Consider the following 25955-nt stretch of genomic DNA (forward strand, 5'->3'; position numbering starts at 1 on the left):
TTGCACTTCTGTCCATCCTGGGAGAGGGATCCCTCCTCTGTTGCTCTCCCACAGGTTTCTTCCTCTTTCCTCCTGTTAAAGGGGTTTTTGGGGAGTTTTTCCTGTTCTGATGTGAGGGTCCCGGGACAAGAGGATGTCACATGTGTACATATTGTTAAGCCCTCTGAGGCAAATTTGTAATTTGTGATTTTGGGCTGTACAAAAATAAATTGAATTGAATTGAATTGAATACGTGTGTGTACATGTGTCTGTGTACGCGCGTGTGTATGTATGTGTACGCGTGTATGTGTGTGTGTGTGTGTGTGTATACGTGTGTGTGTGTACATGTGTGTGTATGTGTGTATACGTGTGTGCGTGTGTACATGTGTGTGTATGTGTGTATACGTGTGTGTACATGTGTGTGTGTGTATGTATACGCGTGTGTGTGTGTGTGTGTGTGTACGTGTGTATACGTGTGTGTGTATGTGTGTATACGTGTGTGTACATGTGTGTGTGTGTATGTATACGCGTGTGTGTGTGTGTACGTGTGTATACGTGTGTGTGTATGTGTGTATGTATACGCGTGTATGTGTGCGTGTGTACGTGTGTGTGTACGTGTGTGTTTGTGTATATGTGTGTGTGTATGTGTATGTATGTGTGTGTGCGTGCGTGTGTGTGTACATGTGCGTGTGCGTGTGTGTGCGTGCGTGTGTGTGTACATGTGTGTGTGCGTGTGTGTGCGTGCGTGTGTGTGTACATGTGCGTGTGTGTGCATGTGTGAGACCTCTCTCTGTTTCAGGACTCTTCCTGACCCCCCCCCCTCTGCTGATGCAGCTGAAATCAGAGGACAGAGAGTTGTTGGAGCAGCAACACAAACACCTCCTGAACAAAGGCGGCCATGTTTCCAGAACTCCGTCCTCCCATAAATCCCGGAGCGAGCGGCTGTGAGTGGTTTGACCCTTTGAGCTGCTGACCATCATGCCTCTGCCCCGACGCCGCTCATCCTTCCTGGGACAGCCGTTCTCCGAGCGACCGTCCACGTTTTCCGGCGAGCGGATTGGTTCGGCCCCCCGAGGTGTCTCTGTGGGCTCTGCCCCCCCCGTGGGAGGGGCCTCCTGGCTGGGGACGTGGGTGTCCCGGCGTGCTCTGGGCATCAGCAGCGTATTCCTTCAGGGGATGAGGAGCAGCGCTGCGCCGGTGCTGCCCCGGGCAGCGGGTCACGGCGCCGCAGCTGCCGGACTGAACGGCTGCCTGATGGAGTACAGAGACAAAGTCAGAGCGCTGGAGACACTGAACCAACAGCTGGAGGAACAGATACGACTCTCTCTGGACCGCAAAGCATCCAGCGCTGGAGTCTGGGGGCCACTCAGGAGGGAGTGGGAGGACGTCTACAGACAGGTGAGGACGGGAGGGGGAGGACATCTACAGACAGGTGAGGACGGCAGGGGGAGGACATCTACAGACAGGTGAGGACGGCAGGGGGAGGACATCTACAGACAGGTGAGGACGGGAGGGGGAGGACATCTACAGACAGGTGAGGACGGCAGGGGGAGGACATCTACAGACAGGTGAGGACGGGAGGGGGAGGACATCTACAGACAGGTGAGGATGGCAGGGGGAGGACATCTACAGACAGGTGAGGACGGGAGGGGGAGGACATCTACAGACAGGTGAGGACGGGAGGAGGAGGACGTGAGGAGAGGACATATTATAGGGCTGTGCAAAGATATCGATATAGCTCATGTTGAGGATGTAACTCGGGTGAACAGACTGAGATCGAGGCGTTTAGCTCAATTCAAGCAATAACATTTGTTTGTAACAGAAGTATTATGTCCAGCAGTTATACGTGCACGGACCTAGAAAAGTTCACTCTGTAGGAGCGAATGAAAAGCTAAAAAGGCGCTTAGACAGAGTGCGCATGCGTTTATGTAAAGGTCCTCCTTTTGGAGCCTATTGGTCAAAGCAAAGTTGCAGGCGAGCTGTGTTTAGCTGTTCAGCGGCCTGGTTGGAGCGCTGGGCATATCCGCCCACACTGGCTCACGTCCGGACCGCCTTCTCTGCATCATCAGTGTGTGTGCATGTTGTTAACACTCGAGGTGCCGAAAGGGTGCAATTCTAAGCTATTTTGAAGTCTCTGTGTGAATAGATAAGAGAGCTCTTCTCCTTACTCTAAGATGGCGGTTTTCCACCCTAATCTGGTGGTTTAAGCAAGTGTTTCTTTTCAGGGCCACAGTATCTGTTTCTATCATGCGAGCAGGCACCGGAATGCCCTGCTCGGAGTATTTGACCGACTTACATGTGACCTCACAACTCCGCAATATAAGCTGTGTTTAACATTGAATGCATATATTTTATTTACACTCACGATGACGATAACTTCTTTAACGATAATTTATTGCTACGTCAGCGACTACTATCAATATCTAAAAAACGTAATCCTGCTTTAAACGGATTTAAAATGTCCTTTAAATTGAATGATGTATGATGATGGATATTGACTCGTGATGGATGTATCGGTGCAGACTCGTGATGGATGTATCGGTGCAGACTTGTGATGGATGTATCGGTGCAGACTGGTGATGGATGTATCGGTGTAGACTCGTGATGGATGTATCGGTGCAGACTTGTGATGGATGTATCGGTGTAGACTGGTGATGGATGTATCGGTATAGACTGGTGATGGATGTATCGGTGTAGACTCGTGATGGATGTATCGGTGTAGACTGGTGATGGATGTATCGGTGTAGACTGATGATGGATGTATCGGTGTAGACTGGTGATGGATGTATCGGTGTAGACTGGTGATGGATGTATCGGTGCAGACTTGTGATGGATGTATCGGTGCAGACTGGTGATGGATGTATCGGTGCAGACTTGTGATGGATGTATCGGTGCAGACTGGTGATGGATGTATCGGTGCAGACTGGTGATGGATGTATCGGTGCAGACTTGTGATGGATGTATCGGTGTAGACTGGTGATGGATGTATCGGTGTAGACTGGTGATGGATGTATCGGTGTAGACTGGTGATGGATGTATCGGTGCAGACTTGTGATGGATGTATCGGTGCAGACTGGTGATGGATGTATCGGTGTAGACTGGTGATGGATGTATCGGTGCAGACTTGTGATGGATGTATCGGTGTAGACTGGTGATGGATGTATCGGTGCAGACTGGTGATGGATGTATCGGTGTAGACTGGTGATGGATGTATCGGTGCAGACTCGTGATGGATGTATCGGTGCAGACTTGTGATGGATGTATCGGTGCAGACTTGTGATGGATGTATCGGTGCAGACTGGTGATGGATGTATCGGTGTAGACTGGTGATGGATGTATCGGTGCAGACTGGTGATGGATGTATCGGTGTAGACTTGTGATGGATGTATCGGTGTAGACTGGTGATGGATGTATCGGTGCAGACTGGTGATGGATGTATCGGTGCAGACTTGTGATGGATGTATCGGTGCAGACTGGTGATGGATGTATCGGTGCAGACTTGTGATGGATGTATCGGTGTAGACTGGTGATGGATGTATCGGTGCAGACTGGTGATGGATGTATCGGTGTAGACTGGTGATGGATGTATCGGTGTAGACTGGTGATGGATGTATCGGTGTAGACTGGTGATGGATGTATCGGTGAAGACTTGTGATGGATGTATCGGTGTAGACTGGTGATGGATGTATCGGTGTAGACTTGTGATGGATGTATCGGTGTAGACTGGTGATGGATGTATCGGTGCAGACTTGTGATGGATGTATCGGTGTAGACTGGTGATGGATGTATCGGTGTAGACTGGTGATGGATGTATCGGTGTAGACTGGTGATGGATGTATCGGTGCAGACTTGTGATGGATGTATCGGTGTAGACTGGTGATGGATGTATCGGTGTAGACTTGTGATGGATGTATCGGTGTAGACTGGTGATGGATGTATCGGTGCAGACTTGTGATGGATGTATCGGTGCAGACTTGTGATGGATGTATCGTGTAGACTGGTGATGGATGTATCGTGTAGACTGGTGATGGATGTATCGGTGTAGACTGGTGATGGATGTATCGGTGTAGACTGGTGATGGATGTATCGGTGTAGACTGGTGATGGATGTATCGGTGTAGACTGATGATGGATGTATCGGTGCAGACTTGTGATGGATGTATCGGTGTAGACTGGTGATGGATGTATCGGTGTAGACTGGTGATGGATGTATCGGTGTAGACTGGTGATGGATGTATCGGTGCAGACTGGTGATGGATGTATCGGTGCAGACTGGTGATGGATGTATCGGTGTAGACTGGTGATGGATGTATCGGTGCAGACTTGTGATGGATGTATCGGTGTAGACTGGTGATGGATGTATCGGTGTAGACTGGTGATGGATGTATCGGTGTAGACTGGTGATGGATGTATCGGTGTAGACTGGTGATGGATGTATCGGTGCAGACTGGTGATGGATGTATCGGTGCAGACTTGTGATGGATGTATCGGTGCAGACTGGTGATGGATGTATCGGTGCAGACTTGTGATGGATGTATCGGTGTAGACTGGTGATGGATGTATCGGTGTAGACTGGTGATGGATGTATCGGTGTAGACTGGTGATGGATGTATCGGTGCAGACTGGTGATGGATGTATCGGTGCAGACTTGTGATGGATGTATCGGTGTAGACTGGTGATGGATGTATCGGTGCAGACTGGTGATGGATGTATCGGTGCAGACTGGTGATGGATGTATTGGTGTAGACTGGTGATGGATGTATCGGTGCAGACTGGTGATGGATGTATCGGTGTAGACTGGTGATGGATGTATCGGTGCAGACTGGTGATGGATGTATCGGTGTAGACTGGTGATGGATGTATCGGTGCACACTGGTGATGGATGTATCGGTGCAGACTGGTGATGGATGTATCGGTGCAGACTGGTGATGGATGTATCGGTGCAGACTGGTGATGGATGTATCGGTGTAGACTGGTGATGGATGTATCGGTGCAGACTGGTGATGGATGTATCGGTGTAGACTGGTGATGGATGTATCGGTGCAGACTGGTGATGGATGTATCGGTGTAGACTGGTGATGGATGTATCGGTGTAGCAGACTGGACTCCAGTCTCATCGCGCCAAAACGCCCCTAACATGCGAGTTGAAATTTTTCAACTTCGGCAAAAGAAATGGCGTTACGCTGTGGCGCGATAGCCTATCAGCGTTGAGATGTTTCTCCTGTCATCACGGACTTCCTGCCGTTGTTGAATCAGGAAATAAATCCTGTAGCAGTCTGTGTTCACGCAGAGCTCTACGATACCTCATATCAACAGAGACCGGACCAAACTACGTGTACACATATGTGTGTGTGTAAACCTTGCGGAAACTAACTAAACATGAATTCAGACTTTTTACAAATCGACATCATTACGTAGTTATTTCGGAGTCCCTTTTTGTCCCTTTATTGCCGTTGAATCACAGCCCAATCAGTTTATTTAGTGTTCACACAGCTGTAGTCAACCGACGTGTGGCTTGCTAGACAGTGAATACAGCTCGATGAAATCCACGGAGCTCCTCTGAACAATGTTGTGAACCAGACATGACGGCGTTTAGTTTCCCGGGATATCTGTGACTTCCACGACATGTACTAAGTAGAAATAGGTTATTTTTTCCATGGTTGATGGCGGGCGGTTGAACGATTTCCAGGGCGATAAGCCCCGCCCCCTCTCCGGCGCATCCAGCACGATTCACGTGAATGAACACAAATAGTCCCCGGGGACACCGGCGGCGAGAACGGCGCGATTAACATTTGGTGTGAACACGGCATAAGGAAATGACAGACAATCTGATAACTGGTAGGTGAACAGCTGAGGGTTTAAATACAGAAGAGGTCTGATGAGCTAATGGAACACAGGTGAGGAACAAAACAGACGGAAAACTAAACAAAGGCAGGTGGTAAAGTAACTGATGAAGCATGGGTATGTGAATGACGAAATAAAACAGTAAGTGAAATTAAATGTTCATGCGAGTCATAACATGCTTGCCAATGCACTACCCTATCGTATAGGACAGGTGGGGAGGACGTAAACGGGCAGGTGAGGACAGGTGTCCTAACTACAGGAAGTTAGTCGTAGTTTGTCAGCAGAGACACAGATCATGAAGGAGGTTAAGAGTCTCTCAAGGTTCAGAACTCAGTGAGACATGAAACATGACATCATTATCTATGAACGTCCATGAGGACAAAAGAATCGTCTGTCTTCAGGTTTCTGTCAGTCTCACAGTGATGTTACCATGGTTTCACTGTGTGTGTTACCATGGTTTCACTGTGTGTGTGTGTGTTACCATGGTTTCACTGTGTGTGTTACCGTGGTTTCACTGTGTGTGTGTGTGTTACCATGGTTTCACTGTGTGTGTTACCATGGTTTCACTGTGTGTGTGTGTGTGTGTGTGTGTGTTACCATGGTTTCACTGTGTGTGTTACCATGGTTTCACTGTGTGTGTGTGTGTGTTACCATGGTTTCACTGTGTGTGTTACCGTGGTTTCACTGTGTGTGTGTGTGTTACCATGACTGTGTGTGTTACCATGGTTTCACTGTGTGTGTGTGTGTGTGTGTTACCATGGTTTCACTGTGTGTGTTACCATGGTTTCACTGTGTGTGTGTGTGTGTTACCATGGTTTCAGCCCCCTGCTGGCTCCAGCGGCTCTCAGCTCTCTGGTTTCCTGCAGGTCAGTGAAGCGATCCTGGACAACGCTCGGCTGATGCTGCAGACGGAGAACATTCAGGCCAACGCTGAGGACTTCAAGGACAGGTCAGAAGTCTCACTCTCACACACACACACACACACACCTAAACACACACACACACACACACACACTCAATCTTGTTGACTTTTTTGCAACTCAGACCCGAGGTTTAAGTAGACCCGAGTTAGGCAGGTTTAAGTAGACCCGAGTTAGGCAGGTTTAAGTAGACTCGAGTTAGCCAGGTTTAAGTGGACCCGAGTTAGGCCAGGTTTAAGTAGACCCGAGTTAGCCAGGTTTAAGTAGACCCGAGTTAGGCCAGGTTTAAGTAGACTCGAGTTAGCCAGGTTTAAGTAGACCCGAGTTAGCCAGGTTTAAGTAGACTCGAGTTAGCCAGGTTTAAGTAGACCCGAGTTAGGCCAGGTTTAAGTAGACTCGAGTTAGCCAGGTTTAAGTAGACCCGAGTTAGCCAGGTTTAAGTAGACTCGAGTTAGCCAGGTTTAAGTAGACCCCAGTTAGCCAGGTTTAAGTAGACCCCAGTTAGGCAGGTTTAAGTACTCGAGTTAGCCAGGTTTAAGTAGACCCGAGTTAGGCTAGGTTTAAGTGGACCCGTGTTAGGCCAGGTTTAAGTAGACCCAAGTTAGCCAGGTTTAAGTAGACCCGAGTTAGGCTAGGTTTAAGTGGACCCGAGTTAGGCCAGGTTTAAGTAGACCCGAGTTAGGCCAGGTTTAAGTAGACCCAAGTTAGCCAGGTTTAAGTAGACTCGAGTTAGGCCAGGTTTAAGTAGACCCGAGTTAGGCCAGGTTTAAGTAGACCCGAGTTAGGCTAGGTTTAAGTAGACTCGAGTTAGGCCAGGTTTAAGTAGACTCGAGTTAGGCCAGGTTTAAGTAGACCCGAGTTAAGCTAGGTTTAAGTAGACCTGAGTTAGGCCAGGTTTAAGTAGACTCGAGTCAGGCCAGGTTTAAGTAGACCCGAGTGAGCCAGGTTTAAGTAGGAGGAGTAACGTGTACCTCGTCATGCAGGTTTGAGAACGAGCAGCCGTTCAGGAAGGCGGTGGAGGACGAGATCAGCTCGCTGTACAAAGTGATTGACGACGCCGACCTGACGAAGGCCGAGCTGGAGGAGCTGATGGAGAACATGAGAGCTCAGCTACGGAACCTGGAGACCAACCACGAGCAGGTTCGGGCTTTTACCTGTTAACCACTGAACGGAGAGACATTATAGTCAATTAGTAAATCTAAATACATAAAAACCTTAGATGAATCTGTCTGAACAGGTTTATTTTTTAAAAGGAATGTATTTCATTAAATTTAAATTTGTCTTTAAATGAGATACATGATTTATGATTCATAACTAAGGATAAGGATGTTTATTGTCATTGTAAAAACATACAACGAAATTAAGTTGGCGACTCAGTCAGTACAGCAGCAACAGTTAAAAAGTGTATAAAAACATTAAGACAAGACATGTCTGATTTAAAACAAAACATTAAATAAATATATGCAAGATAAAAACAGGCATCAATGGCTTCAAAGTAAAAAAGGTGCTTTGTTAAAGTGTTTCACCGCAGCACTGTCCGGTGGGCGCTGTGTGGGGTGGTGGGGTCGATGGAGGAAACCGCTCTGTTCCTCAGCCTGTTGGTCCGGGTTTTGATGGTCCTGTATCTCCTTCCTGATGGCAGTGGAACAAACAGAGTGACCCGGGTGAGTGGTGTCTGTGCAGATGTGAGTGGTGTCTGTGCAGATGTTTCTGGCCTTCTTCTGGAGACGGCCAGCATACACAGCGTCCAGGTCAGGCAGGGTAACTCCCACAATCCTCTCTGCTGTTCTAACACCCAGGCCAGGTCCCTCCGGTTCTCTGCTGTGCAGCTGGCGTACCACACAGTGAAGCACATACACAGGATGCTTTCGATCACACTTCTGTAGAAGTTAACCAGAAGTGCAGGGGGCAGGCAGCTTGTTTGAGCTTCCTCAGAAAGAAGAGCCTCTGCTGGGCTTTCTTCACCAGGTGTGATGTGTTCAGGGACCAAGTGAGGTCTTGAGTGATGTGGAGCCCCAGGAATTTGATGCTGTCCACCGCCTCCCCACTTATGTAGAGTGGAGAGGGTCTTCCTGGATCTCCTGAAGTCCACTATGACTTCTTTGGTCTCGGTGGTGTTCAGGACCAGGTTGTTGTCCGAGCACCACTCAGCCAGATGTTGGACCTCCTGTCTGTAGTGCGTCTCGTCGTTGTTGGAGATGAGTCCCACCACAGTGGTGTCGTCAGCAAACTTCACTATTGTGTTTGTTGAATATGTGGCGGAGCAGTCCTGAGTGAAGAGGGTGAAGAGGGCCGGGCTGAGCACACAGCCCTGCGGTGCACCAGTGTTCAGGATGGTGGTTGTTGATGTCCTGACATTCTGTGGTCTGTTAGAGAGAAAGTCCAGAATCCATGAACAGAGTGATGCACAAAGTCCAAGGTTTTTGAGTTTATGCACCAGTTTATGGGGGATGATCGATAGATATAAACTTTATTCATCCCCATTCGTTTGTAGCAGCAGCAATTTAACGTATGGAATGTGTTGTGGAATATTTCCTTAACAAGTTCAGGAGTGAAGTTGGTTTTAGCCAAAGTGTTTAACATAAAAACAGAGTCTTGATGAATGATCAAAGTTTCATTATTATTTGATGTTTGCAAACAGAGAACACAAACACAACCACGTATTGCAGTGAGCTGTGAATATGCTCTAAAGACACCGAATAAAACAAGATATTTATACCGGCCGGCAGAGAGGAACAGATAACACACAGGAGACTAAGGCAGACATGTTTAGTCTCACAGAAGCAGCTGATATAGAGAAAGAACACGTCGGCTGTTTGTCCCGACTAAGATAGAAAAGTGACCTTTGTCCGAGACCAAATAGGTCAATGTGTTCAGACATCCAGACGCCCGTACAAATGAACCTTCTAAACAGCAATATGTCTCACAGATAACAACATGAGGAGGTTAAAACATTTTTTATCATTACAAATGCACAATATATACTGTACAATAAAATAACAGAGCAGATATTGAATTGAAGGAATAGATTCATAAAAAATAAGCTAAAATAGGATAGAAAATAGAAATGCACAGTATATAGCATGAATAGAGTGGTATTAATTAAATTAACAACTAATAAACTAAACTAAACAACCTGGTCAGTAGAGGCAGGATCACCAACAACAACAACAACAGCGTGTAGCGGTGTAGTCATGTGAAGGACGATGATCTGGCCCGAGCTGTTTTATTATAAAGTCTTATAGCAGAGAGCAGGAATGTTCTCCTGAATCTGTCCTTGTGACAGCGGAGCTGCATCAGTCTGTTGGAGAAAGTGCTCCTCTGTCCCTGCAGGAGGTGGTGGAGAGGGTGGTCCTGGTTATCCAGTATGGATGATAGTTTCTTCAGTGTCCTCTCCACCACCTCTTCCAGATAGTCTTGTTTGCAGCCAATGATGGAGCCGGCCTTCTTAACTAGTGGTGATGGTGATGGTGTTGAAGGCAGAGCTGAAGTCAATGAAGAGCATCCTGACGTATGTGTTCGGGTGCTCCAGGTGAGACAGGGCCGTATGGAGAGTGATGGAGACCGCGTCCTCCGTAGACCTGTTTGCTCGGTACGCAAACTGGTGTCTGTCCAGGTCTGCTGGGAGGACGTCCTTGATGTGCGATAGTGTCATCCTCTCGAAGCACTTCATGATGACAGGGGTCAGGGGTCAGGGCGACTGGGCGGTTGTCGTTGAGGCAGGTGACTGCGGTCTTCTTCGGGACAGGGACAATGGTGGTGGCTTTGAGGCAGGTGGGGACTGCAGCTTGTTGCAGGGAGAGGTTGAAGATGTTGGTGAAACCTCTGCTAGCTGGTCGGCACAGGTCTTCAGTGTGCGGCCCGACACTTTGTCCGGTCCCGCTGCCTTGGTGATGTGGATCCTCCTCAGAGCGGACCTCACCTGGTGGTGCTGGAGGAAGAGTGTCTGCTCCTGCTTGGGCCGGGTCTTCTCAGCTGTTGCTCCGCTGTGCTGTCTGTCAAAACGGGCAAAGAAGCGGTTCAGGGTGTCGGGGAGTTCACTGTCCTGACTGATCCGTGTGGTGCTGCTCTTGTAGTCGGTCCGGGTTTAATACCTCTCCACATGCTCCGGGGGTCGTTGTTCTCCAAGTGTCTCTCGATGTGCCATTTGTATCTGCGCTTGGCCTCTCTGATGCCCTCTCATGTGACCCGTCTCCTTCCCGTCCGTCTCTCATGAATGAATGAATGAATGAATGAATTATATTTATATAGCGCTTTTCACAGACAGTACTATCACAAAGTTCTTAACAGAGCAGACATTTAAAAGCATAAAAAACACAATGTGACCCTAGGGTCAATAAATTATCTACACAGAGTGAATAAGAAATGTTAATGAATAAAATAAAAATAAAATAAAAATGTAAAACATATTTTAAGAGCAGGTCTAGGACATGAGTTTACTTTTACACAAACGCCAGCCTAAACAGGTGGGTTTTTAGCTGGTTCTTAAAAGTATCCACAGTATCTGCGAGGCGCAGCGTTGCAGGCAGAGCATTCCAGAGCCTCGGGGCCACTGCCTCAAAGGCTCGGTCACCACGGGGCCACTGCCTCAAAGGCTCGGTCACCACGGGGCCACTGCCTCAAAGGCTCGGTCACCACGGGGCCACTGCCTCAAAGGCTCGGTCACCACGGGGCCACTGCCTCAACGGCTCGGTCACCACGGGGCCACTGCCTCAAAGGCTCGGTCACCACGGCTCTTACATCGTGTGCGTGGGACAGAAGACCTCGAGCGTTTGACCTGAGAGTGCGGGCGGGTGAATAGGGGTGAAGTAGATCAGCTACATAAGTCGGAGCCTGACCGTGAAGTGCTCTGTAAGTGATGGGGAGAATGTTGAAGTGTATCCGAGATGCTACAGGGAGCCAGTGGAGTACGGGGGTGATGTGAGACCGTCGATTTGTCCTGGTGAGTAATCTGGCGGCAGCGTTTTGGATGACCTGCAGACGGTTGAGAGCAGATACACTGAGTGATGTGAAAGTGAGTTGCAGTAGTCAATGCGTGAAGAGATAAATGTGTGTATGATAATTTCTAATTCAGGTGTTGATAATACAGATCTCAGTTTACTGATATTTCTTAGATGGAAGAAACATGATCTGGACAGCTGCTTAACATGAGGGTCAAACAACATGGATCGATCAAAGAAAATCCCAAGATTACACAGGTTGCAATGGGCAGCAGAGGAGAGTGGACCAATACTCTGCCTGATCATGGGGACAAACTCATCTGGAGCAATAACTAGGACCTCCGTCTTAGAGTCGTTGAGTTGGAAGCAGTTTTCTGCCGTCCAGTCTCTGATGGCATTGACACAGTCCAGGAGCCGAGTTAATGTGAATGCCTCACTGGGTTTAAATGACAGATGAAGTTGGATGTCGTCTGCATATAAGTGATATGACACATTATAGCTTTTTATAATCGGTCCCAAAGGTAACAGATAAAGGGAAAATAACAAAGGCCCCAGAACCGAGCCCTGCGGTACACCACAAGAAAGTGGAGAGGTAACAGACACAAAATCACCCACCGAGACATTGAAACTTCTGTCACTGAGGTAAGATGTAAACCAGTCTAACGCTATGCCAGATATGCTCATGTGACCCGTCTCCTTCCCGTCCGTCTGTCATGTGACCTGTCCGTCTGTCCTTACAGGATGTGAGAGTCCTCTACAGTCAGATGGCAGGACTTGAGGTGGACGAACCCGATGCTCCCATAGAAACCAGTCTGGACCAGATCCTGGCCTACATCAGGAGCCACTGGGAGAAGGTGACGGAGAGGAACCGAGCCGAGACAGACAGCTACCTGGAGTGTAAGGTGAGGACATCTCACCTGCACAGGTGTCCTCTCACGTGGGACTGGTCCTTTAACCTCTTGCCTCCGAGGGTGTGTGTTGACGCTGTGTGTGTTGCTGCAGGTGCAGTGTGTGAGCAGCAGACTAAGTCCGGAGGAGGAGCAGGTGGAGGCACTGAAGGCCAAGTGTAGCGACACTGGCTGTAAGATCCAGAGTCTGCAGGCCGAGACCGAGTCCATCAGAGCGCTGGTGAGACACGAACGACCTCGATCGATGACCTCGATCGATGTCATCGATCGAGGTCATCGATCGATGACCTCGATCGATGACGGACCTCAGAATCGCCTCACGGTGTGTCTGATGTCGTCCTACAGAGACGCGGTCTGGAGAACTCGCTGGGCGACGCCCGGCACTGGCACGACATGGAGCTGCAGAACCTGGGCTCAGTGGTGGCCAAGCTGGAGACGGAGCTTCACGACGTGCACGGCGAGATCGAGCAGCAGCGGCGCGACTACGACACGCTGCTGAGCAACAAGCGGCGTCTGGAGCAGGAGATCGGAGCGTACCACGGCATCCTGGACGGGGAGGAGAGCTGCTTCCAGCCAACAGAGAACCTGTGAGTCCACCATCAGACCGTCTGAGGTCAACTGAGGCCAAGAATGTCCAAGATGAACCCATAAACCCATCCTTTAATTACTGTGAACATTAATGATTACAATTACCTGTCCAGGTGTTCAGACTGAAGTGGAGGATTTTCTACCTGGTGTCGTGTGCAGGTGTGAGTGATGCTGAGAACCTGCGGCAGAAGTGTGAATGTGGTGTGATATCAGAAGAAGTCCTCAGGTAAACCAGTTCCCAAAACACCTGAGGACCTGACCTGAAAGGGTCCAGAGTGTGGAGGCTTCTGGTGTAACTGACCCACGTTACCACAGGTGTGAACTGAGCCATGTTAAATTAGAAACGTCCGATAACTCCAACATGACATGAACGCACCATTAGAAGCTGGCACCTTTCCATTGGTCTCGTTCAGCTGCTGGAGTTACCTGTGAGACACACCTGATGTCAGGTGGTCACCTGAATGTGAATCAATCCAGGTGTTTGACCTGATGACATCACAGTGTCATGTGATATCATCTGTGATCAATAATCTGCTTTTAATGTTGTTTCTGAATGAAAATAAGTTTTCAAACACATATTAGAACGTTTCTTAAACAGACTTTAGTTCGATGGTTTGATTTATGCCTGACACAACATGTATCGTTCACACATCAGAATATTGTTATTAATCTGAATAATCTTCTTTATTGATCCACAACATCAAGAAATCATCGCTGCTGCTGATGTACGGAGGCTGCAGAGCGACAAATCAATAAGCTCACTTCATCTTGTTCATTTTGATTTAATCTGACATCTCATGTTCATGGACTTCATCAGCAGGTAGAAAGCTCTGGGAGGTTTCCAGTAAGTGGATCTGTAGTGGGAAACATTTTTAAATTATGCAAATCCAAAAGGTTAGTAAATGAATAAAATATATATTGATGTGTGAGTTGTATTTAAAAAGCTTATTAACTAACATTCATCGATGTCCATCTAACATGACGGTTCCTGCTCTGCACCCTCTAGTACCATGAAAACATATGATGTATAGTTGTGTATTTATTGTATATTATTTACTCCCTGATGTGAACATCTTCTTCACTACATGAGGTAACTTCAGATCATCTATTTACTCGTTTTTGTCAAAACGGCTTTAATGACAAAATCAAATATTTGATGAATAAATGAATAAATATCTTCTGATTTCATGTTTAATGTTCCATCTTTAAACCATAATGTTTCTGAGTACATGTAGTACTCCAGGCTGAACACACTGATCCGTCCTCTGTTGACCTTTTTGTTACGTCTCCATGCGTCCACTGGTTACCCCGTGTTTAACGTCACATTGCAATGATTTGTGGGTAATTCCCTTAGGCTAAGGGTTCATAAAGGAAACAAAATGTCTGCCAGAGCCTCAAACACTCAATGATTTGACAGACAGAACTAGAACTAGATCAGCAGACGAACGTCAGTCTGAAGGATTGGACTCGGGTTAGAGTTCAGTTTTGGTCTCGTGAACAGACTTGTTGAGTCTTCTCCGTGTGTCTGCAGCTCCATTTCACTCACTCTTTGATTACAGTCGGTCAATAACCAGGCCAGTGAGCGCATCCTGTTCCAAGAGGAAGTGACTTCCTGTTGTATAAAATCAAGATTGAACATTAATCAGTGCGCACGCTCTCTTAGAGCACAATGCTAGCAGCGATCGTCTACGGGCTAGCTCTACCGTTTTTTACCCATAATCCCACAGGGCGGCCTCAGTGTGCAGGTCTGAGCCCGACCGTCGTACCGATGAAGCTCGGCGAGTGCCGGCGGAGGGCGTCGTCTTCCCGCCTGCAACCGTCAGTCAGGAATAGAATCCCCGGCCTCCGATTGGAGGGTTTAGGCGGGCTGCAGTGGGATGCACCCGACCCCGACCCCCCCCTCGTGACACACCATGGGGGTCATGAAGGTCCAGCGGTCGGTGTCGTGGTTGTACATCTCCACGGAGCTGAGGTTGGACTGCCCGTCGTAGCCGCCCACCGCGTACAGACGTCCTGACGTGGAGACCAGCGACACTCTGCTGCGCCGCGTGTTCATGGCCACCAGGGGGCTCCACTGCCCCCCCGCCGAGCTGAACACCTCGGCCCCGCTCAGGAAGCCCGAGCCGTCGTACCCCCCCGCCACGTACATGAGGCTGCCCAGAGCGGCCGCTCCGTGACGGCAACGCTTGTTCATCATGGCCGCCGCTGGGTGCCAACGGTTAGTGTGGTGGTTGTAGTACTCCACCTGAATGGGGGGGGGGGGGGGGGGGCAATTAATACATTTATAATAAACACATTTATATATATTTATATTAAACACATTTATAATAAACACATTTATATATTTATAATAAACACATTTATATATTTACATTAAATACATTTATATTAAATAAATTTATATATTTATAACAAACACATTTATATATATTTATATTAAACACATTTATAATAAACACATTTATATATTTATAATAAACACATTTATATATTTATATTAAACACATTTATATATTCATATGAAACATTTATATATTTATATTAAACACATTTATATGTATTTAAATTAAACACATTTATATATATTTATAATAAACATTTATATATTTATATTAAACACATTTATATTAAACACATTTCTATATTTATATTAAACACATTTCTATATTTATAATAAACACATTCATATATTTATAATAAACACATTCATATATTTATAATAAACACATTCATATATTTATAATAAACACATTCATATATTTATAATAAACACATTCATATATTTATAATAAACACATTCATATATTTATATGAAACACATTTATATATTTATATGAAACACATTTATATATTTATATGAAACACATTTATATATTTATAATAAACACATTTATATATTTATATGAAACACATTCATATATTTATAATAAACACATTCATATATTTATAATAAACACATTCATATATTTATAATAAACACATTCATATATTTATAATAAACACATTCATATATTTATATGAAACACATTTATATATTTATATGAAACACATTTATATATTTATATGAAACACATTTATATATTTATATGAAACACATTTATATATTTATAATAAACACATTTATATATTTATATGAAACACATTTATATATTTATATTAAACACATTTATATATTTATATTAAACACATTTATATATTTATATTAAACACATTTATATATTTATAATAAACACATTTATATATTTATATTAAACACATTTATATATTTATATTAAATACATTTCTCCATTTATATAAAATACATTTATATATTTATATTAAATACATTTATATAAAATATATTTATATTAAATACATTTATATTAAATACATTTATATATTTATATGAAACACATTTATATATTTATAATAAACACATTTATATATTTATAATAAATACATTTATATATTTATATGAAACACATTTATATATTTATAATAAACACATTTATATATTTATCATAAATACATTTATATATTAAACACATTTATATATTTATATTAAACACATTTATATATTTATAATAAACACATTTATATATTTATAATAAACACATTTATATATTTATATTGAATACATTGATATATTTATATTAAATACATTGATATATTTATATTAAATACATTTATATATTTATATTAAACACATTTATATATCTACGGAGCAGTGTGATGCTCCCTTTACTGGTGCTCTTTCCACAGTTCTCCTCCTCCTCCGTTCTTCTAATGGTTTTCCAGAACTGAGAGTCCTTCTCCATAGTCTCCCCAAACTCCTCCCATATACGTGTTTTTGCGTTGGCTTCTGGGTAACGGGTCCCTGACTGCTGCTTCAGGAGAGCTCTGAGCCTTCTTATGTTTACCGACTGATAGCAGCCGCCTCCACAATAGAGGCTCTGATCACGGCCCACTATGTCAACAGCCTCTTCTGGAGGCGGCGCCTCATATTCACACTTCACCCCCAACAAGTTTATAACACATTTATATATTTAGACAGTTTTAGAGCTTTTTAACCCGAACCCTCGTCAATCAAACGAACCGTGTTGAAGATCTGTAAACCGTCATGGCCGCCAGAGACAAAGATGCGTCCGTCAAACACCGTCACACCAGCAGCACTCCGACTCGCACTCATCTCCGTCACCACCGTCCACCTGCAGCAGATCAACACTATTAATACTATTAAACAGCAGGCCCCCGTATGAAGCTAGCGTCAGGCCCCCGCATGAAGCTAGCGTCAGGCCCCCGTATGAAGCTAGCGTCAGGCCCCCGCATGAAGCTAACGCCAGGCACCCGTATGAAGCTAGCGTCAGGCCCCCGTATGAAGCTAGCGTCAGGCCCCCGCATGAAGCTAAGGTCCCCGTATGAAGCTCACGTCAGGCCCCCGCATGAAGCTAACACCAGGCACCCGTATGAAGCTAGCGTCAGGCCCCCGTATGAAGCTAACGTCAGGCCCCCGTATGAAGCTAGCGTCAGGCCCCCGTATGAAGCTAGCGTCAGGCCCCCGTATGAAGCTAACGCCAGGCACCCGTATGAAGCTAGCGTCAGGCCCCCGTATGAAGCTAGCGTCAGGCCCCCGTATGAAGCTAGCGTCAGGCCCCCGTATGAAGCTAACGTCAGGCCCCCGTATGAAGCTAGCGTCAGGCCCCCGCATGAAGCTAAGGTCCCCGCATGAAGCTAACGCCAGGCACCCGTATGAAGCTAGCGTCAGGCCCCCGTATGAAGCTAACGTCAGGCCTACGTATGAAGCTAGCGTCAGGCCCCCGTATGAAGCTAACGTCAGGCCCCCGTATGAAGCTAACGTCAGGCCCCCGTATGAAGCTAACGTCAGGCCCCCGTATGAAGCTAGCGTCAGGCCCCCGTATAAAGCTAGCGTCAGGCCCCCGTATGAAGCTAGCGTCAGGCCCCCGTATGAAGCTAGCGTCAGGCCCCCGTATGAAGCTAACGCCAGGCACCCGTATGAAGCTAGCGTCAGGCCCCCGTATGAAGCTAACGTCAGGCCCCCGTATGAAGCTAGCGTCAGGCCCCCGTATGAAGCTAGCGTCAGGCCCCCGTATGAAGCTAACGCCAGGCACCCGTATGAAGCTAGCGTCAGGCCCCCGTATGAAGCTAGCGTCAGGCCCCCGTATGAAGCTAGCGTCAGGCCCCCGTATGAAGCTAACGTCAGGCCCCCGTATGAAGCTAGCGTCAGGCCCCCGCATGAAGCTAAGGTCCCCGCATGAAGCTAACGCCAGGCACCCGTATGAAGCTAGCGTCAGGCCCCCGTATGAAGCTAACGTCAGGCCTACGTATGAAGCTAGCGTCAGGCCCCCGTATGAAGCTAACGTCAGGCCCCCGTATGAAGCTAACGTCAGGCCCCCGTATGAAGCTAGCGTCAGGCCCCCGTATGAAGCTAACTTCAGGCCCCCGTATGAAGCTAGCGTCAGGCCCCCATATGAAGCTAACGCCAGGCACCCGTATGAAGCTAACGTCAGGCCTACGTATGAAGCTAGCGTCAGGCCCCCGTATGAAGCTAACGTCAGGCACCCGTATGAAGCTAACGCCAGGCACCCGTATGAAGCTAACGTCAGGCCTACGTATGAAGCTAGCGTCAGGCCCCCGTATGAAGCTAACGTCAGGCACCCGCATGAAGCTAACGCCAGGCACCCGTATGAAGCTAGCGTCAGGCCCCCGTATGAAGCTAGCGTCAGGCCCCCGTATGAAGCTAACTTCAGGCCCCCGTATGAAGCTAACGTCAGGCCTACGTATGAAGCTAGCGTCAGGCCCCCGTATGAAGCTAACGTCAGGCCCCCGTATGAAGCTAACGCCAGGCACCCGTATGAAGCTAACGTCAGGCCTACGTATGAAGCTAGCGTCAGGCCCCCGTATGAAGCTAACGTCAGGCACCCGTATGAAGCTAGCGTCAGGCCCCCGTATGAAGCTAACGTCAGGCCCCCGTATGAAGCTAACGTCAGGCCCCCGTATGAAGCTAGCGTCAGGCACCCGTATGAAGCTAGCGTCAGGCTTACGTATGAAGCTAACGTCAGGCACCCGTATGAAGCTAGCGTCAGGCCCCCGTATGAAGCTAACGTCAGGCACCCGTATGAAGCTAGCGTCAGGCTTACGTATGAAGCTAACGTCAGGCACCCGTATGAAGCTAACGTCAGGCCTACGTATGAAGCTAGCGTCAGGCCTACGTATGAAGCTAGCGTCAGGCCCACGTATGAAGCTAACATCTATCAGGTAACTCACCGGTCGGTCTCTGGAGAATAACACTCCACAGAGTTCAGAGATGATTTTCCATCGTAGCCACCGCACACGTAGATATGACCGTCAATCACAACCGTTCCCATGGCGCTGAGGATGACAACGTGTTATTAGTCCTCTACTGTTCAGTACAGATCCGTGTATTGATCGGTGTATTGATCGGAGTATTGACCTGCGCTGGCTATTCATGCTCGACACACGTGTCCAACTGTCCGTCTCCGGGTTGTAAACCTCCACCGTGCTAAGACGTGATTGGCCGTCGTATCCACCAATGGCGTACAGTAGCCCGTTAACGACTGCCACGCCCACTCTGCTGCGAGCCGTTCTCATTGGCTGACAGCGTTCCCAGAAGTTCCCAATTGGATCAAACATTTCGACCACGTTTAAGGAGTCACCTGAAGAGAAAAACACTGGCTGTCAGCACCAATCAAATCATGAGATGACGTCACACAACCTGTGATTGGTCAGTCACTTAAACTTCTCGACTGAGACCGGTATAGAACTAAATCGACTCAATTACCTAAAATACGCTGATTTGCGTGGAACACTCCAATGTGTTTGCATTAACTAATTACTAATTGTATTCCTGATCTTCTCTGTATCCTTTTGTAAGGGTTGAATTATGGAATTGAAAAAAAAAAGTTGGTGAAAGCAAGATACCGCGTTTGTTTTAGACCTGTCTGCATGTCCGCGTTATTGGAAAATTAGAGACGTGAGAAACTGAATATGCATATTAATGCTATTCAAGTAAGAGACAAAGCATACCTTTTTTTAATGAACATACCCACTCACATCTGAAATGAAGTCACAGATATTAAACAATCTCAGAGCCCAATATGATCAGAATCCTGACACATGAATTCACTGTCCAACAAAGATGTTAACAGAGAGGAATAGAGCTGAAACAAGTGGTTTAATAGCTATTGATGAAGTGTTATGAGAAGATAAGAAAAAATATATCATCACTTCACCCGGAATTAGCTGAATTTGAAGCTACAAGACAATTCAGTTAAATTTATTTAAGTACTGTATTTTAAGGTTTTTCAACAACTTTCGATTTTGTATTTAATTTTTTTAATCCAGCACATATTTATTATTTATAATTCATTGAGTTCATTTGAAATCTGACAATAAATACTGTTTAGATATTATTCAATTTAACTTTATTTGATTTGTCAGTTGTTGACATACTGTTGGCTTCTTCAATATTTATGAGACGAAATCATAGAACAAATTAGACATTATTGTTCTGGACCTTTGATGAGGACATTCTCTGTAACTGGACCTCATTTCATTTGAATACCTCTGATATACAATATTGTGATGTCATATATTACATTACTGAAACAAAAGGTTGAAAGATTAATGGTAGAGGTTAGATTTATTCTATTGGTTAGTTAACCAAAGGATTAATCGACTTATAAAAGAATAATCGTTCCTTGCAGCCTCAGACAGGTGTGTTCAGGCAGATACACAGGTGATCTGTGTACCTGAGCTGTTGAGTCCTCCCACAGCGTAGATGAGTCCTGTGATGGACGTACAGCACCTCTGTCTGGTCTTGAAGGCGGGAAGATGAGGACGACGTTCTGGCATCAAGTGGAAATCTTTAGCTTCATCCACCAGATCTCTGACAGGAAACACAGCAGATTCAGAGTCAAGATTCAAATACAACAGTCAGAGACGAGTCAAGAATCAAAGACAAGAGTCAGAGACAAGAGTCAAAGACAGTCAATAGTGAGACAAGCGACAGAGACAACAGTCAGAGACCACAGTCAAGAGTCAAAGACAACATTCAGAGTCGAAGACAACAGTCAAGAGTCAGCGCCAAGACTCAAATACAACAGTCAGAGACCACCGTCAACAGTGAGAGACAGTCAGAGACAACAGTCGAGAGTCAAATACAACATTCAGAGACAAGAGTCAGAGACAACAGTCAATAGTCAGAGCCAATGGACAGAGACAACAGTCAGAGACAACAGTCGAGAGTCAGAGACAACGGACAGAGACAACAGTCAGAGACAACAGTCGAGAGTCAGAGACAACGGACAGAGACAAGAGTCAGAGACAACAGTCAATAGTCAGAGACAACGGACAGAGACAACAGTCAGAGACAACAGTCGAGAGTCAGAGACAACGGACAGAGACAAGAGTCAGAGACAACAGTCAATAGTCAGAGACAACAGTCGAGAGTCAGAGACAACCGACAGAGACAACAGTGAGAGACAACAGTCGAGAGTCAGAGACAACCGACAGAGACAACAGTCAATAGTCAGACAATGGACAGAGACAACAGTCAGAGACAACAGTCAATAGTCAGAGACAATGGACAGAGACAACAGTCAGAGACAACAGTCAATAGTCAGACAATGGACAGAGACAACAGTCAGAGACAACAGTCGAGAGTCGGAGACAATGGACAGAGACAACAGTCAGAGACAACAGTCGAGAGTCTGAGACAATGGACAGAGACAACAGTCAGAGACAACAGTCGATAGTCAGAGACAATGGACAGAGACAACAGTCAGAGTTACCAGTGAAAAACTGGGGATTTGTTTTGGTTTTTGAAACGTCAGGCAAACTTAAATTTCAGGCATTAACAAGGGGTTTGCATGAGCAACATGTTATTTGTACATAGCAGCAAAGCTGCTTTTTTTGTCTCACCTGCATTTATGGCAGCAACGTACCAGTTCCTCCTGCTGGACTCTGTCTGACAGGAACTGAGGGCGACACAGAGGAAGTCTGATCTTTGACAGCAGCTCCGGCAGCACCGATTCCCTCAGGTCCTGGTCATGATGAACCCAGGCCAGCACCGCCTCAAACACCTGCACAGGTACAACACATTCAACACCTGCACAAATTGAACAGCTGTGTCTCTCTCTCAGGGCTTCAGGTGTCTGACCTGTTCCTCTGCTTTAATGTTGAGTTCGTCACAGCCGACCAGCTCCAGAACCTCCTCCGTCCTCAGACCTAGAAACTCCTCGGACACAGAAACCTCCACAAAGTGCTGATGGAGAAAACTGTTGGCCGAGTCGTACAGAGTCGTGCACATCATGGTCTCTGCAAACTGTCTCACTCCCAGGCAGTTCTTAGGGTGTAACCTGAGCACCACGGAGCAGCAGACAGACAGAACATTTTCAACACTACATCCGCTGAGGAGGACAATATGATTGAAAGCTGCAGAACACTACAGAGTCAGAGGTTTAAATTGAAGTCTTCAGATTCATGGAAATATTTCTGATTTGTAACAATGTCTTAAAAAATGTTTTACTTCTTTAAAAAACACATCTACAACCTTGGGTCCACTCTAAATGCATCATATAGGACCGGACGTCCATCTATTTTGTATTTCATACTTAAATATGAAGGTTTGGTTTGTAAGTCAGACATTTTGAATGATTGTAGTTATAACATATAAAGTCAGAGCGTACTGTAGTCAACTAGTGGTGCCACGGATCAGCCCTCCCGGTTCGGATCACTTGTGAACCGCGGATCAACCGAGTATTTTACCTTTTTTTTTTCTTTTAATAGTGTAATCATCATAGTGTGTACAAGTTTTACTGCTGATTTTTCTAGTAACAAGTCCCTGAATATCAATTTTAAAGTGTCAGTGTAGCGATATAAAGCAGTAGTGTGTTCACGTGAACAAAGCGTGTCAAGAGTATCTAACGGTGAGTCATGGCGAGGAGGAACTTGAGAGGCCACCGGCGTCTTATAACTCGCAAGTTTGGGAGCATTTTGGCTTCCCTGTAAATCATAATGCCGGGGTAATGGTGGCAGACAAAACCATTACGTATGTAGGCGTCGTTTACAAAGAAAGCCATACGAACACGGCAATACATCGAGCACGGCCACACATGTGAAGCGCCACCATCCTGGTCCATCAGCGACGGGGGGAAAGCCGCAGCAACGAGGTATCCGCGCAGCATTTAAGAGTCAGACCGGGCTAAAGCCATTACAGCGTCAATTGGAGTCTTTATTGCTGCGGACATGAGGCCATACTCAGTGGTAGAAAACAAAGGATTTCAGAATATGCTTAAAGTGCTTGAGCCACGTTACGAAGTCCCCTCACGCAACCACTTCAGTGGGAAGATCGTTCCAGGCCTCTATGAAGAAGAAAAGATCACGATTGTAGACGAGTTATCCGAGGCATCCTTTGTTGCCATCACCACAGACGGGTGGACCTCCAGGGCAACGGAGAGCTACGCGACTGTGACCGCTCACTTCATCACGGAGGAGTGGGTTTCATAGTCCGGTGCTGCAGACACGCCCCCTCTGTGAGAGTCACACAGCCACTGACAGAAGCAGTAGCAGAGTGGAAGCTAGACAGGCCCAATAGCAATATTCCGGTCACCACAGATAATGCCAGGAACCAAACAAATGCAGTCATAGAAGCTGGACTGGGACCACAGATACCTTGTTTTGCACATGTGATCAATTTAGCATCACAAAGGGGAATCTCAGTGAACCAGATGGGCCGCCTCCTTGGGAGAATCAGGAAAGTGGTTTCATTTTTCCACCGAAGCACAACAGCCACTCATGTGCTTAAGACCAAACAAGAAACGCTACAGCTACCGTCCCACAAGCTCATACATGATGTCCCAACAAGATGGAACTCCACTTATGACATGCTGGAGCATTATCTTGAGCAGCAGGCAGCTATTTACTCTGCACTGACAGACAAGACCCCGAAGAAAAATATCAGAAACATCGTCACCTTGTCTGATGCTGATGTGAAAATTGCAGAGGAGGTCCTCCAGGTGCTCAAACCCCTCAAAACCATGACAACCCTATTGAGCACTGAAACTACACCATCTGTGTCCATGATCCTACCTCTGAAAACAAGGATTCTGCAATCCAGGGCCCCAAGTGAGGATGACTGCACAGTCACTAGAGATGTGAAGGCTGCCATTAGAGGGGACCTGAACCCCAGATACACTGCCCCCCCTAATCTACAAGACTACCTTCATAGATCTACTGCACTAGATCCAAGGTTTAAGTCCCCGTCTCACCTAGACCCTGCCCTATGCTTCAGAACATACAATGATCTCTCCACTGAGATTATGGCCACTGAAGAGGTAACAAAAAAATGAATAAGAGCGATTTATTTCATTGTCGTCATCCCAATTATAGTTTCATGAAACATGAGATAATTCGTTTTACAGATCAAGGAATTAATTTCTTTCTCACTGACCTCTCCTGCAGGAAGGAGCAGCAGGCGTCTTTAACGTTCTGCAGCTGCAGGAAGCTTGAGCCAATCAGCAGAGACTGAACGTTCTGCTGGTCGATGGCAACGTGGCCGCTGTACGCAAAGTTTATCAGAGCCTCCAGAGCACTGCAGGGAGACGGGCACTGGTTAGACTGGTAGAATCTGTACTGTCTCAGACTTGTCTGTGGGTACTGGTCTTTGGTTACCTGGGGTCCATACCCTGCATCAGGATCTCGTCCTGTTTACACTCGACCATGTCCATGGTGAACATGGCATGAAAGTACGGGATGGAGGCCGCCAGCACGATCCGGTGAGCGCTGAACTTATGATCCCCGACCTGCAGGAGGACAGGAATATATTCATACAAGTATTCCCACCTGCAAGCCTCAGTGTACTTTACAAACTGTATTCACCTTTACAGACAGTCGAGCGTCTCCGGCTGAAGAGCGGTCCTTGTTATTTGTTGTTGTTGTACTTTGACTGTCTTACTGTGTTCTATATATACTGTATGTGATGTTGTCTTTAATAAAGCGTATACTAATGAATCATTAAAAAGAGCAGGGGCCTCCGTTGATCATTGACCATTTCAATTAATACCCACATTGTAATGACACAGAGCTGGTTCAACCGGCAAAGTACTTCAAATAATTATACTTTTGCTGATAATACTTGCACACCTTTACTTCAATCAGGTTTAGAATGCAGGACTTCTTCTGCAGTCGTATTTTCTCAGTGAGGTATTAGTACTTCTTCTGCAGTAGTATTTTCTCAGTGTGGTATTAGTACTTCTACTGCAGTAAAGGATCTGAATACTTGTTAACAGCTGATGCTCTATTGTAAGTAAGTTTTGTATCACTCCGCAGCAGCTCAGAGACACAAAGTAGACCCACTCTGGGAACTTTAAATGACCGGAAACACCTGCAGTCATCGACTCTGTGATCACCATGACAACGTGACAGTCGGGGGTCAAATGTCAGCTGAGCGAGTAGCCTCTGACGTCACGTTTGCTTGTTTTAATAATCCGCTGTTAGCATGTTATGAGCATCTAACGCTACACACTGTTAGCTGACAGGCTGTTAGCTAGCTAGCTAATAGCTAGCTAACAGGCTAACCAGCCTCGACCGTCGTCGGTTTTACCTTGAGCGTGACATCACAGAGTTTCCCCTGACGGCGGATCTCCTCCATGACGACATAGCCTCGTGCCGGCAGGTCGTGCACTGAGAAGTGAACTAAGTCCTCCTCGAGCTCTTCACATAGAACGTCTCCCATCATCAGCAGGAGCGGCGGAGTGT

At 46.3% G+C, this 25955-nt stretch overlaps 2 protein-coding genes across 2 annotated transcripts in view; one reads left to right on the forward strand and one right to left on the reverse strand.

The window, feature by feature from the left end:
- Positions 1-957: 957 nt before the first annotated feature.
- On the forward strand, positions 958-15011 carry bfsp2 (beaded filament structural protein 2, phakinin; the record flags this gene model as incomplete). The annotated part of the gene is made up of 8 exons (XM_079285788.1): positions 958-1377; positions 6689-6771; positions 7726-7882; positions 12423-12584; positions 12685-12810; positions 12936-13177; positions 13300-13404; positions 14906-15011. The coding sequence occupies 8 exons, from the start codon at positions 958-960 to the stop codon at positions 15009-15011; spliced, it is 1401 nt and encodes a 466-aa protein (XP_079141914.1).
- Positions 13826-25955, reverse strand: part of klhl18 (kelch-like family member 18) — a 12133-nt gene continuing 3 nt past the window's right edge. The window contains exons 1-10 of the mRNA XM_079284494.1: positions 25801-25955; positions 24870-25000; positions 24649-24789; positions 22357-22555; positions 22119-22279; positions 20948-21084; positions 19630-19852; positions 19443-19547; positions 17254-17365; positions 13826-15423 (exon numbers count right to left, since the gene is read on the reverse strand). The exon at positions 25801-25955 is cut by the window's right edge and continues 3 nt beyond it. Coding sequence (XP_079140620.1) covers positions 15037-15423; positions 17254-17365; positions 19443-19547; positions 19630-19852; positions 20948-21084; positions 22119-22279; positions 22357-22555; positions 24649-24789; positions 24870-25000; positions 25801-25935 — 1731 coding nt within the window. The 5' untranslated portion in view covers positions 25936-25955 and the 3' untranslated portion in view covers positions 13826-15036. The remainder of the gene's footprint in view (positions 15424-17253; positions 17366-19442; positions 19548-19629; positions 19853-20947; positions 21085-22118; positions 22280-22356; positions 22556-24648; positions 24790-24869; positions 25001-25800) is intronic.

This window comes from Melanostigma gelatinosum (assembly GCF_949748355.1).
Source record: "Melanostigma gelatinosum genome assembly, chromosome: 15".
In the NCBI taxonomy this organism is placed as follows: domain Eukaryota; kingdom Metazoa; phylum Chordata; class Actinopteri; order Perciformes; family Zoarcidae; genus Melanostigma; species Melanostigma gelatinosum.